The sequence below is a fragment of the Acinonyx jubatus genome, chromosome B2 (assembly GCF_027475565.1).
Source record: "Acinonyx jubatus isolate Ajub_Pintada_27869175 chromosome B2, VMU_Ajub_asm_v1.0, whole genome shotgun sequence".
Classification (NCBI taxonomy): Eukaryota; Metazoa; Chordata; class Mammalia; order Carnivora; family Felidae; genus Acinonyx; species Acinonyx jubatus.
Window position 1 is genome coordinate 91484568 of NC_069385.1, and position 19167 is coordinate 91503734.

The 19167-nt window shown below is 32.5% G+C and overlaps 1 protein-coding gene across 1 annotated transcript in view; it reads left to right on the forward strand.

Annotated features, from left to right (window-relative positions):
* Nucleotides 1–488: 488 nt before the first annotated feature.
* The window catches only part of EYS (eyes shut homolog), a 1591614-nt gene continuing 1572935 nt past the window's right edge, over nucleotides 489–19167 (forward strand). Inside the window, exons 1-2 of the mRNA XM_053222617.1 lie at nucleotides 489–1434; nucleotides 5846–5959. Of these exons, the coding sequence (XP_053078592.1) occupies nucleotides 642–1434; nucleotides 5846–5959 (907 nt within the window). The 5' untranslated portion in view covers nucleotides 489–641. The remainder of the gene's footprint in view (nucleotides 1435–5845; nucleotides 5960–19167) is intronic.

The following is a 19167-nucleotide window of genomic DNA, read 5'->3' on the forward strand; positions in this document are numbered from 1 at the left end:
TCATTCTGAGTTTATTTATTTACATGATGGAATTTTCTAGAACCTCTTGTATATCTGGGAGTTCTCACCTCCTGGATTAGAAGATCATGGTTTGTGCATTATGGCTTATATTTATATGAAAATACTATATGAACATTATATTTAAATCATTTTTTCTTGCTTTATGGATGGTGTTTTTAAAGCATTTTCTAAACCTAATCAGAGAACAATACTTATATCTGAAGAAAATTAAAACCATCTATAAAGGAACTTGCTTATTGTTGTATTTTAGTTTTGTTGAAGCTTGGTGAAAAGAGCATACAAAAGATTGCAGTAAATTGCTGGTATAATTATATAACAATGTGCAGTATATTTTCACCACATTTTTTCTGGCCTTGTGTCACAAAGAAGGTGCATAGGTGGTGGCAGCATAGTCTTTGCAGGAACCAGCTTAGAATTGTCTATATAATTAAGTAACTTCACTAACAATGTATGTTTTTATGTTTAAAGGGATATTTAAATCAGTTGAACTCTACTGTTTCTTGATCAAAATCCACTTGCATTTGGGAATAGAAAAAAAGCCAGTTCCTGGGAATCCTTGAACAAAATCTCTGCTTGCAAATTTTCAGCAACACTAAAAGCCCATTTTGCAGCAATTCTTTATGACACTTTTCATGAGAGACTGTAAAATACAATTTCCCCAAATGATTAACAAATCAATTATGCTTCTGAGCCTGGTGGTTCTTCATAGCACATTTATAAATGGAAAAACAACATGTAAATGGCAATTTGTGGAAGAATGGCATACACAACCATTATCATATATGGTGAATTGGACACTAACAGAAAACATCTGCATGGACTTCTATGGAGATTGCTGGTTTGGGGATGTAAATACTAAAATGAACACTTCAGGCAATCAAGTTGTTCCCCAGATTTGCCCTTTGCAAATTCAATTGGGAGACATCCTTATAATTTCTTCTGAACCATCTCTTGAATCTCCAGAAATAAATTTGATGAATGTTTCTGAAGCATCATTCATTGACTGTCTGCAAAACACCACAACTGAAGATCAGTTACTTTTTGGTTGCAAACTAAAAGGAATGCACACTGTTAATTCTCAGTGGCTGAGTGCTGGAACACATTATTTTATCACAGTAACAGCAAGTGGTCCATCGTTTTGTCACCTGGGGCTACGGCTAAATGTGACAGTGAAAGAACAGTTCTGCCAGGAATCTCTGAGTTCAGAATTTTGTTCTGGGCATGGTAAATGTCTTACTGAGGTTTGGAGCAAGACATACAGCTGCCATTGTCAGCCTCCATTTTCTGGAAAATATTGCCAAGAACTTGATCCATGTTCTTATAAACCATGTGAAAATAATGGCAGTTGCATTAATAAAAGAGGAAAATTGAATAAGCAAGGTTATGAATGTATCTGTTACCCACCATTTACAGGTAAGATTTTTTTTTAAGTAACGTAATTCTGTTAAAAAGGAAAATAAAATGAATTCATATATTGCTACTTTCCAAAAAACAAACTACACTTCTAAAAATTTTGTAGATTTTTTAGAATGGGCTAAATTTGGATTCTGGACACAATTCCCATTAGGCATTCTGTAATTTTTTTTCTTATTTAAATAAGAGGTTTTTTGTTTGTTTTGTTTTTTTAAATTTTATTTTAGAGAGAGATAGAGCATACAAGCAGGGGAGAGGAGCAGAGGGAAAGAGAGAATCCCAAGCTGGCTCCATGCTCAGCCCGTAGCCCAAGGTGGGGCTCAATCCCATGACCCTGGGATCATGACCTGAGCCAAAATCAAGAGTCAGATGTTTAACCGACTGAGGCACCCAGGTGCCCCTAAGATTTTTTTAAAAGCACATATGTTTTACCCTGAAATACCTACTTTCACATCTTTCCCCAAATTCGCTCTTAATGTCTCATGTAATTAAAAAAAAAACAAACAAAACATTGGAATAGTATTAGCTGTAGAATGAAATTCCCAAGTTTATGGTATTTAAATTAAACAGTTCTAGGTAATAATGTAGTAATTAAGTGTGGATCTGAGTGGAAAGAGGTAAGGAGGTATGTGCTTGGGTAGAAGCCATGAAGTAGCTTGGCAGAACTGAAAAAGAGAAGATAATTTTAAGCCCAGAGCAATGTGTTTAATGGATGTTGATATGGCACTTATAAAGTGATTGGTAGATAATATTGGAAAGGAAGGAAAGAACTTGATATAATTAATAAAATTGGTTACAGTAAGGTAAATGAGAGGCAATGGTGAGGAAAGGTTATAAAAAAAGAAGGCATTTGGTGAATAGATGAAACCAGAAGGGCAATCTAAAAAAAAAAAATGTAAATTATACTACCTGAAACTGAAGTTAGGATTAAAGGGAAAATCACTGTCACCACTTGAAAGTTAACTAGGGAATCTGCGTCATCAGAGGAAAATAAAAAGAAATACTGAGAAATGTAGGGGAATTTTAAACTACAGGGATTAATGAATTTCTTTTAGTGGGAGTTTCCGAGACCTGGCATAGAGAGTTACAAGGTTAGTGGGTAAGATGAGGAAGATCTAACAAAGGGAATTGCTTGATATAGTTTCCCAATGATAATATGGGAAAACAAATAACATGTTGGTAGTATATTTTGCTCAAGAGAAAGGAAAGAGGGCTGGATAGATATTGACTAGAGCAGATGAGGCTCAAGTATATAACTGTAATTTGGGGGGACAGGGTTTAGGGGGCTTCAACAAGGTTTTTCTTGCATGTTGCTGTCAAGACTCCATTGGAGCCAAGTCTGAGAAGGCTGTATAATAAAATGTAATGGAATATCTCAATAAATCTTTGTAGGCTCTAAAGTTCACCTAAGCCAATCTTTCAGAGTAATTTTAAACTGTATAGTAAGGAAGTACCAAGACCATTTTATTTTTTTTTTAATTTTTTTAATGTTTGTTTATTTTTGAGAGTGAGGGAGACACAGAGCATGAGTGGGAGAGGGGCAGAGAGAGAGAGGGAGACACAGAATCCAAAGCAGGCTCCAGGCTCCAAGCTGTCAGCCCAGAGCCTGACACGGGGCTTGAACTCACGAACCGTGAGATCATGACCTGAGCTGAAGTTGGACGCTTCACCGACTGAGCCACCCAGGGGCCCCAAGACCATTTTAAAAGTAAATCCCAGTAATATCCATTGAACATCCTCTCTCTATAACTGGGATCAAATTCCCATTTGACTCTTATTGGCATCGGTGAACAAAGATGTAAGTAACTTTGACTCTCTCCAGAGTTTATCAGGTAATTAAAATTAAGACAGGTCAGCAAAAAAGAGAAAGCACTCAAGTTGCTGATTTGAGGTGAATGAAAAAGCAATTTTAGAGCTCCTAAAGCATCCATTTTAGTTTGTCCAAAGAATTTTAAAGTATATTTGGCCAGAAAATTTCTACCATCTATCAGAATATTAATTGGCACATGTTTAATCATATACCATGGAATTCTATTTCAGTGGTTTTATCTTAGTTGCATAGAGTGCTTTGTTTCTACCCAATGTTTGTTTGTTTAATAGAAACACAGCCATAGATAATTTAAACCATTAAATGTTAAACACCATAATATTGAGCATATACCATAATGACACTTTAATTTTAATTGCTTCAATTTTAAATCTCAGATGTTATAGAAATATGTAGAATTACCAAATAAATTGAGAATATTAACTGTATTAATTTGCTAGTGATGCCATAATAAAGTACCATAGTTTGAGTGGCTTCAACAACAGAAATTTACTTTCTCCCATTCTAGAGGCTAAATGTTAGAGATCATGTCAGCAAGATTGGTTTCTTCTGAGGCCTCTCTGATTGGTTTGTAGACAGCCATGTTCTCCCTGTGTCTTTCCTTTGTATCTGTCTGTATGATCCAAAATTTTTCTTCTTATAAGGACATGAGCCACATTTGATTAGGACCCACCTTAATGACCTCATTTAATTTTTTATTACCTTTCTAAAGATCTTGTCTCCAAATACAGTCACACTATGAGGACCTGGAGGTCAGGATTTCAACATATGAATTTTGACGGCTCACTATTTGGCCCCTTACACTGATTGAAATAGATTATGACCTATTGAACATTCTATTGTTAATTTAGTTTTTGTACATGGAAATATTTGGCACATAATTATATTTACTTAAATTTTCATTGTGTTGGGGGTTGTTTGGAGGTAAATGAAGGAAGAAGAGTTCTGTATTAGTGAGTCAGAGCTGTCAGTCTATAAAGAATTTGAAAGGAATCAATGATAATGCCAAAAACTGCTTACAAATTAAATTAAAAATTCACTTAGAATGGAGGGGTGACTAATCTATTGAAAATTATGTACAACAGTTTTATAGTAACATGTGTCCATTTGCCATTGAATGTCCTGGGCATATTCTACAAAGGATATTATGAGCCAATTAACTGCATGGAAAAGTATTGTAAACAAGGTTATGGTATACGATATTGTAGGATCACAAAAGTGGGTATAAGTGAGATTTAGAAACTTGACAGAACAGCAAGGGCAGGAAAATGTAGAGTTTAGAAGTTCGTGCCTAACTTCTAAGAATCCAACAGCCTTTTCTTTATTTCCCCATAATTTTAGATTTTATTTTATTTTATTTTATTTTTTATTTTATTATGAAAAGAACACTTAATATGACATCTACCCCCTTAACAAATTTTTAAGTGTATGATATATTAATGTTGACAGTAGGTACAATGTTGTACAGCAGATCTCTAGAGCTTATTCAACGTGCTTGACTGAAAGTTTATGCCTTGGTTCCTCTTCAGATAGTGTCAATCTTTTACATTTTCCTCTTTGGAATTATCACCTTGGCTAAGTTATAGGGCTAAGACAGTATACTTTTGAATGTATCACTTTGTAAATTACCACTGCAGTGCTACCACTGTATGTTGAAGAACATATATTATTATTATATACTGTCGAAACATGATTAACAAATTCAAATTATCATGAAAATAACTAAATCTCAAATATCAAGAATCAGAAAAATATTTGAATATATAGTGGGGGTCAGAAGATGGAAAACCTTATGTCAAATTTATTGAAATTAATTTTTGTTGCAATTTTTTTAAGTAGATATGATGCCCAGTGCAGAGCCCACTGAGGGCCCTAACCTACCAACGCAAAGTCAAGACTATGAGATCACGACCTGAGCCAACATCAGGAGTCAGACACTTAATCAACTGAGCAACTTTTGTTTCAATTTAAATACATCACTATGGCAGGGCCCCTGGTAGCTCAGTCTGTTGAGCATATGACTCTTTGATCTCACCTCAGGTCTTGACCTCAGGGTCTTGAGTCAAGCCCCATATTGGGTTCCACATGGGCTTGGAGCCTACTTAAAAAAAAAAAATACATATATATATGTGTCTATATGTGTATATATATATATGTATATATGTGTATATATATATGTATATATGTGTATATATATGTATATATGTGTGTATATGTGTATATATGTGTATATATATGCATATATGTGTGTATATGTGTATATATGTGTATATATGTATATATGTATATATATGTATATATGTGTATATATACATATATATACACATCATCATGGAGTATTATTTATTAATTAGAATTATATTTTGTCAAAATTTTGATCATGATTTTCTTTTGAATATATGAAATTTATTGTCAAATTGGTTTCCATACAACACCCAGTGCTCATCCCAAAAGATGTCCTCTTCAATGCCCAATTTTTGCTCATGATTAAAGAATTTGGGAAAGTTGATGACCATAGTTAACTGTATACAATGTAAATATTTTTAATCTAGTTGCAAAATTAATTTATTTTCATTTATATAGGCATACATTGTTCAGAAATTATTGGCCAATGTCAACCACGTATCTGTTTCCATGGGAATTGTGGCAATATTACTGCAAGTAGTTTCATCTGTGAATGTGATGAACCATTTTCAGGTAAAAAATGTACATATAATATGTATATACACATGCATACAAATCATTTTAATTGTTTTATTTCAAATTAAACTTGAAATGTTTCATTTATTACTGAAAAATGTCTTCAAGCAATGGTGTCTCCAGCCACAATTAGACACCTAAAGACCTCTTTTGTGGGAGTGCAACAAAAAATGCACGTCTTCCAAATTACAGAGAATGGTAATATTTCTTCGTGTTTCTCTTGGAGGTCCTTCCTCCTAACTCAGTTGAGGGAGATTTGAAATTTTAGTGGACTACATTGGCCACTGTTGCATAGTAAGAAGGGTTGGTAGCAATGCAGGCAATAAGGACTCCCAATAACTGTCTTCAAAAAAATCTTTTCAGGTCTTGCATTCCTCAAGTCTTCTCTCTCCTTAGGAGGAGTTTTGGAGTTAAAATATTTGTACAATATTTTACCATATCCTGCATTATGGAAACCATATAATTTATCTTCCAAAACATGGCATTTTTGAGCAAAAGAGGTAGCTAAAAGCAGTTACAATTATATAATATTTGAAATGTTTATTTCAAATTGGTTTCATTAAATAGGCAGACACATAAAGTTGGCTGATTCTTAAGAATAGTTCTACTTTTCATAAAATTGTTTTGAAATAAAATAATTGTACCTTGATCTTTGATCTCTAGAAATAAAAGGAAATTTTAAAAAACATACTTTATGTTGATTATCTGAACATTACCAAATAATATAAGCAGAAACTGTGTTTAGCCATATATATCTTTAATAGTATGTTGCTTTTTTATGAGGAATGAATTTTTCAATGTGGTCTTATTTTATTTTTTTTAATAAAATTATACCCAAGGTTCATTTACAATTAATAAACTTGAAATTGTTCATGCCTTCAATTGACATTTAACTATGCCATTCTTAATTGAGGCTATTTTCACTGAAATGTTGAGGCTCGTGTTAATCTCAAAGGAAATTTGCTAAATGGAAAGTATTCTCAATTGTTTTTTTTTGTTCTTTGTTTTTGTATAAAACACATAAGTTAGGTTTTTCATAGGAGCCATATTTTTATCCTGTTTGACATTATTTTCTTTGACAAATATTTTCAACATTTACCTCATGAAATAAATGATCTCCACATATGATTCCTTTGAATATTTGGCCAATATTAGGTACTGCAACATTATAGGATTTCTCAATTTATTTCCATTATGTTCCAGTACATAAATTTATCCATGAAATATAGGATCCCCCTCATGTTGCTTTCCAAAAGTATAGTTATTCCAAAGCACAGTTATAGTACTTTTAATATTTGCACTTTTGTACTGAGTATGTTGCATGTCTCTGTTGTTTTATGCAACAATAAATTTTAATTTCTTTTTAAAAATAAGGACCACTCACTAAAACTTTCAAAACCTGATATTTTGTGTGCTTAATTTATTAACTTGTTTGATTAAATGCTTGTTACTGAATGTGAACAAGATGCAATGAAAATTTAGAGGGTTCTTTCACTAAAATGTCAAAACTTCTCAGAGGCATTTGGGCTTATTTTCAGTCACTCTTCAGGAGCTTAAATATTTCTAAAATCCAAATGTTAATGGACAGCAGCAAATGAAAGTACATTTTGCTAAGTCACACTTTTTTACCCCTCATTCTAGCTTTGTCAAGAAAATTTTTCTGGTCCTGTGTATATTTAAAATTATTTATAAAATTTGCAACTATACTTTCAATTGTGTGAATATCACTAGTTTGTATTAAAATATGAATGATGTCTGCATCACAGTAAATTTCAAGTATATTTCCTTCCCATCCTTTTCTCAATCCCATCCTTTTCTCAACTTGATCAAAATATTGTATATCTCATGTATATAACATATACTATATACAAATATTATTTATAATTTTAACAGAACAAATAATTTTATCTTTGAACAACTTCACTGAATTTTCAAATACGTTCCTAATCTCTTCAGATACCTTTCCTTCAACAGAATAAACTTGTAAAGCTTTATTTTAATTCAATGAATTGGATGGAAAATTCAAACCATTATTGAAATTTGCTAATGATTTATTTGAAGCCTCTAATTTTACTAATAACAAGCAGCTGGCATCTTTTAACTGTGTATGGATTTGTTGTGTTAATTGAGCTGACACATTTATATAACTATCACTTCACTTGTTATATGTACGGAGAAACTTGCAATAGAAAATGAGGAAAATTATTTTGGGGCAGTCATTTGATCTAAATGAAAAGACATGCTTCACAGAGTGATCTGTAAGAATCCCTTCTGCATCTGCACCTAATTCAGCATTGGCAGACAGTCTTCTAAGATAATTAACATTTAAAATAGATGCTGATAATTTTTCAACTAATGTGTAACTTCTGATTTTCAAATAGTCAGTGATGTCACTAATATTCTGTGGTGGATCATTAATAGTGACATAGTATAGGGGCAAACTGCATATTAATGATCAACTTTCTGGGGAAACATACATCTGAAACTTTTTTCTTAACAATATAAGTTGTTTTTGGGGGGCATCTGGGTGGCTCAGTCAGCTAAGCATCTGAGTGTTGATTTCAACTTAGGGCATGATCTTACGGTTTGTGAGATTGAGCCCAGGGTCAGGCTCTGTGCTGACAGCACCGAGCCTGCTTGTGATTCTCTGTCTCCCTCTGCCCCTCTTCCCCACTTTAATGCTCTCTCGCTCTCTCTCTCTCTCTCTCTCTCAAAATAAATTACATTTAAAAAATATATGTGTGTATATGTATAGTTTTTTATATAATTGCATTTTAAGTATTTATATTAAAATAAGAAACATCAGCACAAAACAAAATATGTAAATAAATAATAGTATATTTATGCCAGAGGCTTGCAAACTTTTATTTTTTTCTTTGTTTGTTTGTTTCTTCTTCTTCTTCTTCTTCTTCTTCTTCTTCTTCTTCTTCTTCTCCTTTTTTTTTTTTTGCAAACTTCTGTAAAGGATCAAATAGTAAATGTTTTATACTTTTGAGCCGTACGGTCTCCATTGAGGTAACTCAACTCTGCTATTAGAGCGTGAAAGGAGCCATAGACAATATTCAAACATATTAATCTGGCTATATTCCAGTAAAACTTTATTTGCAAAAATAGGTGTAAGGTCACATTTGGCTTAGAGTTATTGTTTATCAACCCTCAATTTATACCATACCTGTGATCAATCGTATGGCCAAACTTCTATAGCAAGAACATATAGATAACTCCCTATAAACTCTGTTAACAGGACTTCTTGTCCTCTATTTGTCTCTCATATAATACATGGCTATACTTATAATTCCCTGTGGTTACCACTGGCCCATTTGCAAAGGAAGCTTTGTGCTGGTAGGGCAGCATTATCAGATCCTTCTCCTCCTGTCCACTGAAACAATAAGTAGTGAGCTATTTGTAGTTTCTTGGGTCTCCAAAATCCAATAAGGTATCCTTAAATGAGAAATATAATATACTTTGCATCTGGAAAAGATTGGGAAGAGATAAGTAGGTTATCATTTGTTAACTTGCTAGTTTATCCTCATGTTAAACAATATGCTGCCTATGTATCTCTAACACTCCTAGAAAAGACCATTGCAGAATTTAAAGTACAAAGTGGAGATATATCAAACACATCTCTATTTATCTAATGAAAGTGTGAATAATGTTACTTTCTTAGAAAGTCCAGGACAAGTGGTAATTTGGTAAGTTGGGGGGAACTGTTATCTTGGCAACATTCTGTCTTACACTCCAGGGCGTAAACTGCTGTTACTGACATGTGCAAACTAGGATGATGACTCCTTATTAGAAGATCTAGGAACTATTATAGATTGGGATATTTCAGTACCTATTTATTGCATTATTCTGTGACTTAAAGCCATAGACAAAAATGTACAAGAAGCAGCATATTTTTTTAACTTTGTATGTATACATGTATGTATGTATGTATGTATGTATGTATCAGTCATCAATTAATATAAATCAAGACAGCAAATAAATAAGGTGTAGAGTCACCACTCCTATTTTAAAACTAGTGATCCTTGGGGCGCCTGGGTGGCTCAGTCAGTTGGGCATCCGACCTCAGCTCAGGTCATGATCTCACAGTTCGTGAGTTCAAGCCCCACATCGGGCTCTGTGCTGGCAGCTCAGAGCCTGGAGCCTGCTTCGGATTCTGTGTCTCCCTCTCTCTCTGCCCCTCCCCTGCTCATGCTCTGTCTCTCTCTGTCTCAAAAATAAATAAAACATTAAAAAAAATTTTTAAATAAATAAAACTAGTGATCCTTTAGAAAAAAAAACATATTCCTCATTTCTAAGACACCTCAAATATTATGGAAGAGTGTGAATAAGAACAATTAGCCATGAGGTCAGCTGCAATCTCAGACATATAAAAGTAGAATTAATAAAGTTCTAATAAAAAACTGTATGAAATTATATTCTTTAATTATAATTCCAAATTTGAAAATGTTATGTAAGATTTATGTATCTGTTATAAAGTGATTTGCTCTAATTTTATAACTTTGTAAGGTTTATTGCAAGAAACTTACTGTATCTTTTTGAGCAATTCAAGGAACCATTAAAATTTGCATTCTATAGATGGTTAGTCCTTGACTTACTTTCAAACTTTTAAAATATGATTTTGATAGAAGAACAAATGATTGTCAGAAAATAAACTCTTCAGTCTTAGTTTAGGACTAATTTATAGTTACAAAATTAATTTTAGTTTCAAGATTTAAGAAGCTTTATTTGCAAGACAAGTTGGGATCTCTGTACGCAAGATGAATGATTTAAAGAAACCATAGCATGGCATTGAAGGAATAATCAATTTTTCAGGATATTGTAACCTCAGGTAACAAGAGGTCTAAATTGTCTAGTGGAGGATACTCTTAAGATATTTTGTTAGTTTAAATCAGTTTAAATCAGAAGGTGGGCAGAATATTTTCCAATATAAAGTAGATTTCTCCATTTTTAAAACCCCTACCAGTAGGTAGAATTTATGGAAAATAGTATTTTGTTCATGGAAAGGAAAGCTAGCAGGAGCTAAATCAGATATAACTTTTTTCATTTTTAATAATTGAACTTTAATCCTACTTGAAACTCAGTTCTGATAAAGGTTGGGAAATTAATCTCAGTCAGTTCAATCGTGGTTCTAACCCCCTGCCACGTAGAGAATTGAACTAGTCCTTGTTGTCATAAGTGTAAGTTGTTAAATATTATGAATAATCATATTACATGAACTGATAGGCACTCTACCTGTACACTCAACTCTGAGGCTTAGTATTCATAAGATTTGGAGTTAAAATTATGGCAAATATTGATGTAAGTAAATCTAACATATTTACTAATGTACATAATTTTTTAGGTGTTGACTAGGAAAGAGTTCATGTACTTTCCTCTGGACAGGTATTATTTTTACATTGTCAGATTTCATTTTGTGGTATTTTTCTTCTTGATTCTTTGGTCACTGTGATCATTATCAGCATTGTTGGTGACCTATGCTACGGCATAATCCACAGTAGCATAACACTAAAAAACAAAGATTCTGTATCTAATTATTAACATGCATGATTTCCTTTGATACCTACCATACTCCATCCTGATAAAGAACTGAAACTCATTTTGCATCTTCTGATTAGTCTTCCTCCTCTTGTGATCATCCTCCTTTCATTGACAAAACAATGAATCCAAGTGTTCCTCATCCCACTATAAATCGTCTGGAGACAGTCTATGTGTCCACTAAGTATCTAGTATATATTATTCACCTTATAAATAGTAATTACTGGTAATTACAGGTCTCAGGATGATCATGAAAATTTTTATTTCTTCTGTTGACAAATGAGAGCAGAAATTGATTACAGATAAAAAGGCTTTGAATGCTCAATAAAGTATATAATGTAGCTAAAATCATAAATCATATATGTTGTGACACTTTGCCTTTTTGTTACTATTGGATAAATATAATAGTTAACTACTATTTATCATGTGACTTTCTTTTTACCAGAAAATAAGTACATTAAATAGTTAATCTCATCTCTATTTAACCTTTTGAGAAAATGGTGGAAATAGATTCATAACTTGGATTTTTTTGCTCTAATGATATTGATCTTATGCCAGTATGTAATGTTACTTCTCTGGTTTGTTCAGTGAAAAGTTAATTAAATATTTAACAGTGAGGCAATGTCAGTGTATATTTGTATAGACCCATAGTATCCTATAGATCTTGAGAACCAGTAAGGCTTACTTGCTTTGCCATTTTTAAGTTGTCTTGCTTCATTGATTTGAATTTAATTTATCCATTTTTTTCTTTTAATTTAGAGATAATTCGTTGACTTGATAGTATTGTCTTCTGGCCTTTATTTCTCATACAAAGTCAGTTATCATTTACATTATTGTTCCCTATGGATATGTCTTTTTTTTTTCTCTAACTGATTTAGTAATTTTATATTTTGGTTATTGAGTCTACCGTGCATAGCCATGGTTTTCTTTGTATTTGTCCTACCTGAGATTATCAAACTTCTTGGATTTGTAAGGTAATGTTTTCACCATGTTGGGAAAATTTCAGGCCACTTTAAATTATTTTTTACTGCTAAAATCTCTTTCTCCTTTTCTTCTACAATTACACATTTGGTAGACAACTTCTTATTTTCCTACTTGTCTTGTAATTCTGGCATAATTCATTTCAGGGCAGTCATTTTCCTCCCTGTATCTTTCCTTTGAGTTAATTTCTATTGTTTTGTTTGTTTTCTTTACTGATGCTTTCTAATTCTGCCTAGTCTTGTTCACTCTTCAAGGACTTTGTAGTGTGTGTGTATGTGTGTGTGGGTTTAATATTTTTAAACCAAGATATTATTGACATATAATATTATATTAGTGTAGTATCAGTTATATAACATAATGATTTGATATTTGTATATGTTGTTAAGTGATCAACCATGATAAATCTAGTTAACCTCCATAGACTTTCTTTTTCTTGTGAAGATAGTTTGTATGTTTTTATATAGTTTTATTTTCTGTGAGAAAGTTCATCTGAAAATAGCTATTCGCAGTAACACAAAGTAACACCAATGTGAATATTTCTTTCTTGCGCTCTCTTTTTTTTGTTGTTGTTGTTTTTTTCTAAATCTCCAGAACTTTTCTCTGTTTATATTGAAACAGGTAACTTTGAAGGGCACCTAAACAGGGATTCAGGTAGATAGATGTTATTTTAAAACAAGTGTATATAATTAGTCATAAAGATCAATTTCTGGCAAAGTGATCCTGACTGCACTTAACATATGATGATAAATATTTTTAAATGACATTCACAACTATAGATGGAGCAGCTTTGGTAAATGAAGCACTGTCAAGTGCTGAAATTCTAGAGAAAGAGAATTGAGTAGCTATGATAAATATATTATGTCTTGCTCAAATAATTTTACCTCATTCAACCAACTAAATTTTCTAAATATATATTTTTAAATGCGACTTTCTTTCTCCAAAGACTACTTCCTTTCCTTTACTTGTATTACATGGTAGAAAGATGAAATTGAGTTTTTGGTTATTAGTTTCCATAACAATGATATACACAATTTAGTTATGTAATTTTTGATTACTTCATCTATAATATGAAGAAAATATAATATTATTTAAGCTCTCTAAATTTTAGTTTTCTGAACTGTAAATTACAAGAATTTAAATATTCATCTCATTGTCCCCCGACCCCGAGGACTAAATTACACAATCCATGTAAAGTACTGGTAAAATGAGACAAACAGTAAGTATTCAATTAAATTTAGCTGTCTCTACTTTTGCTATTGTTTGATATAATTCTTCATTCGTTGTTTTAAAATATTATATTTTAATTTTTTGATGTTTATTTATTTTTGAGAGAGAGAGAGAAAGAGGGAGCAAGAGCACAAGCTGGGGAGTGGCAGAGAGAGAGAGAGAGAGACAGAATCTCACGCAGACTCTGCACTGTCAGCAAAGAGCCCCACACTGGGCTCAAACTCACAACTGTGAGATCACGACCTAACCTGAAACCAAGAGTCGGACACTTAACTGACTGAGCCACCTGGTGCCCTTATTTTATTTTATTTTATTTTATTTTATTTTATTTTATTTTATTTTATTTTATTAAGAGAGCAATATGAGTGGAGGAGAGAGGCAGAAGGAAAGAGAGAGGGAATTGCAAGCAGGCTCCATGCTGAGTCCTGACTTGGGGCTCAATCCCATGACACTAGGATATGACCTGAGCCAAAATCAAGACTTGGAAGCTCAAAAAACTGAATTACCCCAGTGCCCTTCAATGTTTATTTCTTCTATTTTGCTAATACAGACAAACCTGGTTTCCTATTTTCCCCTAGCATTTGAGTATTAATATACTTGTCTTGTATCTACTTTTATTAACTTACATTTTTAATATTTCTCTAAACCAATCATCTGCTATAATCAGATAGTTCTAATGATTGTCCTATGAATAAATCATAAATATTCACATTTTCCCTGGTTTTGTTCATACTTTTCACCTTCTCTAGAATGAAGATCTTCTTCCTTTCCTTTACTCCTCCAAAATTCACTTCCTTTTCCCCCTTCTATTGATTTACAATAGGCAGCAAGGCCTACAATCTAGTCATATTTACAGCCCCATCTTCCAGCACATATAAGGTATTGAATAAATGTTTCATAATAAAGAAAGTAAGAGACAGGGGTCTATTCTTAAAGGAATTCAAAGTATTGTGATTCTCTTTTGACAGCTATACTTAAGAATAAATATGAAGCAAACTTTTTTTTTTTAATCTGGAGTCACAGGATTATAATCTACTATTATACACTCTTATTGTCCTATATAGAAGGAAAAGGATCACAGTTTTTGCTGTGTGTTTTATTAGGACACTGGAAGGAATATTGAAAGAAATATGCCATCTCTTAAAAATCAAAGATATGGTTTTGGTACACATGGCCATGTGAATAATGTGAATACCTGCTTATCTTTAACTCATAATGTGTTCAGTTTTCATACCAACTATGCAAATGGTGGGATTGCATTGTTTTTTAAAGTGAAAAAAGTATAAAAGCCGCTTTTAGTCTTATAATATTGAAAGTACCAGTGACTCCCTTATAATTATGTTGAATTGGCTATCGTTAGTAACAGATGTTCTATACATTGCAGTAATACTGCCTATATAATTGTGATAATTTTTCACTTCTGATTTGTCAGTTTCAGTGATTTAAAAGTCACTTGATGACTGCCTGAAAATGACTAATACTTTTTTCTATATTAAGTATTTTCTGCTGGTGCAGTGTAAGTCTTTTAATGAGTTCTTGAATTCTGTTGAAGTCTGCATGTTTTAATTCTTTGTTCAAGTAAACAGGTGTGACAATTTATAGAATTCCATGCAGAAACTCTCTAATTACTCCATCTTGGGACTTTGAAATGTGTTTTATGGGGAAAGCCATAAACTTATTTTTCAGATACAGGAACATTTTTTAACATATGGCTTCAACTTTTATTTATTGAAAAAACTTGAAAATAAAAATCCAGAACTTACAGAATATTTTGTCCTATAAGTAATTTTGCTATTCTATTTTATCTGCTGATACTCAATGATTACTTTTTTAGATGCTAGCTGTGAAATTCCAAGGCAAGAACTATCAAAGTATGATTATAAGCATCCCTTTCAATGCATATGATCCTGCTTGATTTCTTTAATTGGTTGCTTTGATTACACTAATCAGAAACTCCTTTTTTTTTTTTTTAATTTTCATTATGGACAGGCTTACCTTAACAACTTTATTAACTTCATACATGTTCAGGAACATTTTTAGAAATAGTCCCCTAAATGAGCATTTCCTGATTCAAGACAATTATTTGTAAATGATTAATATGTTGTGGTGCCAAAGTGTGTTGCAACTCAGTGGAATTCTTTATCATGTTAAAGAGTAACTTTAAAAATAATATGAGACAATAAATTAAATTATGATGTACATTTTGATGATATATCAAGTGAGTAAGTTTGGAAAGAAAGTAATTTTTTTTTTCTGTCACTTATGCATTAGATTTGATCCCATTGGTATCTGTGTCTACCTATCCATGACAAATTCATTTCGATGGCTATACCTGAAATGACAGTGTTGGGGGAAAAACATTTTTCTCAACCCTTCAATATTATTCTAGCTGATTTAAAAATTAATTTCACATGAGAAAGATCAACAGGAGAAAAAAAAAAGTATGTGGAGGAGGCCCAATAATCAAATTGAGACTTGAATAAAAGAGCAAGGCAGGCATTTTTTGTACTTTTGAGGCAAAGAGACAATAAATCTGTGAGTAATTGGCAGGACAAAGAAACTTACGTTTGGGAGCTTCACTGAATAAGGAATTCTAAACAGAATTTGGACTGACGTGGTAAACTAGTGAAAAGTAACAAGGATAGTTTATATGGCCTTCTTGGTTCTTAATTCCCTATTTCTGGTGATGAGGTTATCTCTTTACATCTTGGTGTGGAGAAGGAACATTTTACATGGGAGATTTATTTCCTGCTTTATGGAGACAAAGGGAGATCAGAGTGTTCTTACATTAGTTTCTTAGGTAACTTTTTAATTCAAAATTCTCAATATGCCAAAGTGGCACATTTTGAGGAGGCCTGTCCTTGGCCCCTACACTAGATATACCTGAACTTAGATCTTTTTAGAAGCACTTTTCATAGAGTTTATTCTATTTTCTAACAGAATCTAAATAGTATGCATCATGGCAGGTGAGCCCACTAATTGGTATTTAAGAATTGAGGTTTCACCTCAGCTGCAGGGTTACAAGGAACTGAAGTTTTTTAAGTGCCATCATGACTGATTTGGGGAACCAACTGCTCCTATAAGATAGCAATTAAAATATCTTTTCCCCTGAAAATTGGTCATTAATCATCATTGCTCATATAAAAGGCATTATATTTGTATAATGAAGTATCTCATTTGATATGGTGAGAACTAGAAAACAAACAACACTTTAGCTTACTGAATTTATATATTCACATTATATTTTTCTTTCATTGCTCTCTTCTGAGTCTGGGACACAATATTTGAATAAATTAAATTACTTTATGAAAAGATGATAACTGGGAGGTATGTGTGTGACAGGGAGGACTGAAACTTATAAATTGAGTCTAACTAAACTTTAGGTAAGGTATAACAACATGTTAGCATTTAACTATGTAACTATTTTCACACACCAATAAAATTCTGATTAAATCTGATATATTAATAGTGTCTTATTCTTTTCAGCATTTTCTCATAGAAAATTCACTGGCTACATATCATTAATTAAATGTAAAATTATTTTCAAATGAACATTTTTTACCTTTACAGCATTTTAATAAAATATGTATAAATCTAACCCTATAACCTTGAGTTTTTAAGGGTTTATTTTAGAACTTTGAAAGATCTTTAATGAGTAAACTCATTGCACCAGTGAGTATATATGAAGACCAATGGTGGGAAGATTGAATATGACTGTATTGACTAACTGGCAATTTGTTTTTGTGAACAAAACCCAAGAATCCCTAACTCTTTGCCTAGTGTTTTGAAGTTTGTACAATATTTCCCTATGCAGATGACATTTAATGGTGGCAACTACCCTATGAGGAAAAAAAATACAATAATAATTAAGTGCTTGATATATATCAGATGGTCCTTGACTGGGTAGGTGGTTACTTCCTCCAAGGTAGACATCATTATTTCTCAGCAACATTTGTTTTGGATGTTTTTTCAACACTTCAATCTGGAAAAAAAAATCTGACTATTTTCAACAGCCTTAACTTCCTGGTTTTCTGGTCTGTAATCATAAGCATATTTCCTTCCCTATGTCTTTGAACTATGTTCTCAGCCAAAAAAACAAGCCTCTTTCTCCCTGTTTTTTATATTCTCCGGAGCCCTTTCTTTATTTTTTTTTTCTACTCTTCACTTCAAACCCTTTTAGGACTTTTAATTCTTATGCTCTTACATCTTCAGCTACTTCACAGAGCTTTTACTAGTTATTTATTGCTGTGTAATAAAATAACCCTAAACTTAATGGCTTAAATCAAATACAACATTTATTTTTTGCTCATGAATCAGCAACTTGGTTATCTTTGCTTTGATAATTGCTGTTCAGAGTGGCTCAAAAGCTGGGTGCTACAATCATCTGAAGATTGGTTATAATATTCACCTAGAACTTCACAGTTCTAGCAGATGATGCTGGGTCTTGACTGAAATGCTGGATGGTGCTCTTGGATGGAATACTTTCAGGTACCCTCTGTGCATGACATTAGCTTTCACAGTATGGTACCAGGATTCCACAACCAGCCTCTGCAGAGAGGAATGAGCTGTATCACCTTCTACTACCTAGCCCCAGAAGTGACATAAAATAATTCTTTCTACATTCTTTTTATTTAGGATATTATACAAGTCTTCTCAGGATAAAGGTTAGAGACAAGGTTCTGGAAGATCATGTTTAGTTACAAATATTGCTGCAGCCATCTGATACTCTACCAGAGGATACTTCCTTTTATTCTTTGTCTTATTCTGAAACCTAAATAATCCTCAGCCTTCCTCTTCTTCTATAGCTTGTTATAGCAAAAGTTACTCATTCTCTCATGGAACATGCATGTACCATGAGGCCATTATTGCTTCTTCTTAATTAATAATTGCACTTACTAAATTATTGCTTTTGACATATCTTTCAAAATCTCCTTTGAGATTCATGCCTCATGTCAGATTTACTACTGCTTTTAACATTACTATTTACTATCTTCTTGGTTCCTCATCATTAACCAATAGATCCAATACCTAGCTTCTAATCCTTTTTTCCATTGCAAGTCTTATCATCGCTACTTTAAAATCTCACTTCATATTCTTTGACTTTATCAACTCCTAGGAATATAACAACAGTTATTTTACTATAGCAACTCACACCCACAAAGATTCCAAAAAATCATAATCATCTTGAAATACTGAGTTTTTCTTATAAATCTGTCACTTTCTGAATCAATCTACATTTCATTTTTGTGGCCAAATCTTTTTTTTTTTTTTTAATTTCGGAGGAGACCATTTGTTTTGATAGGAAAATAGTTCTTTTAGTTAAAGGACCTGCATATGATCCCATATCTGCTATTTATTTATCTTTATGAAGACACTTAATTAACTTTTCTGAAGCTAAGTTTTTTTTTCATGTGCAGTAGTTGAAAGAAAAAAAAGAGCATTATTTTGAAGTGTGA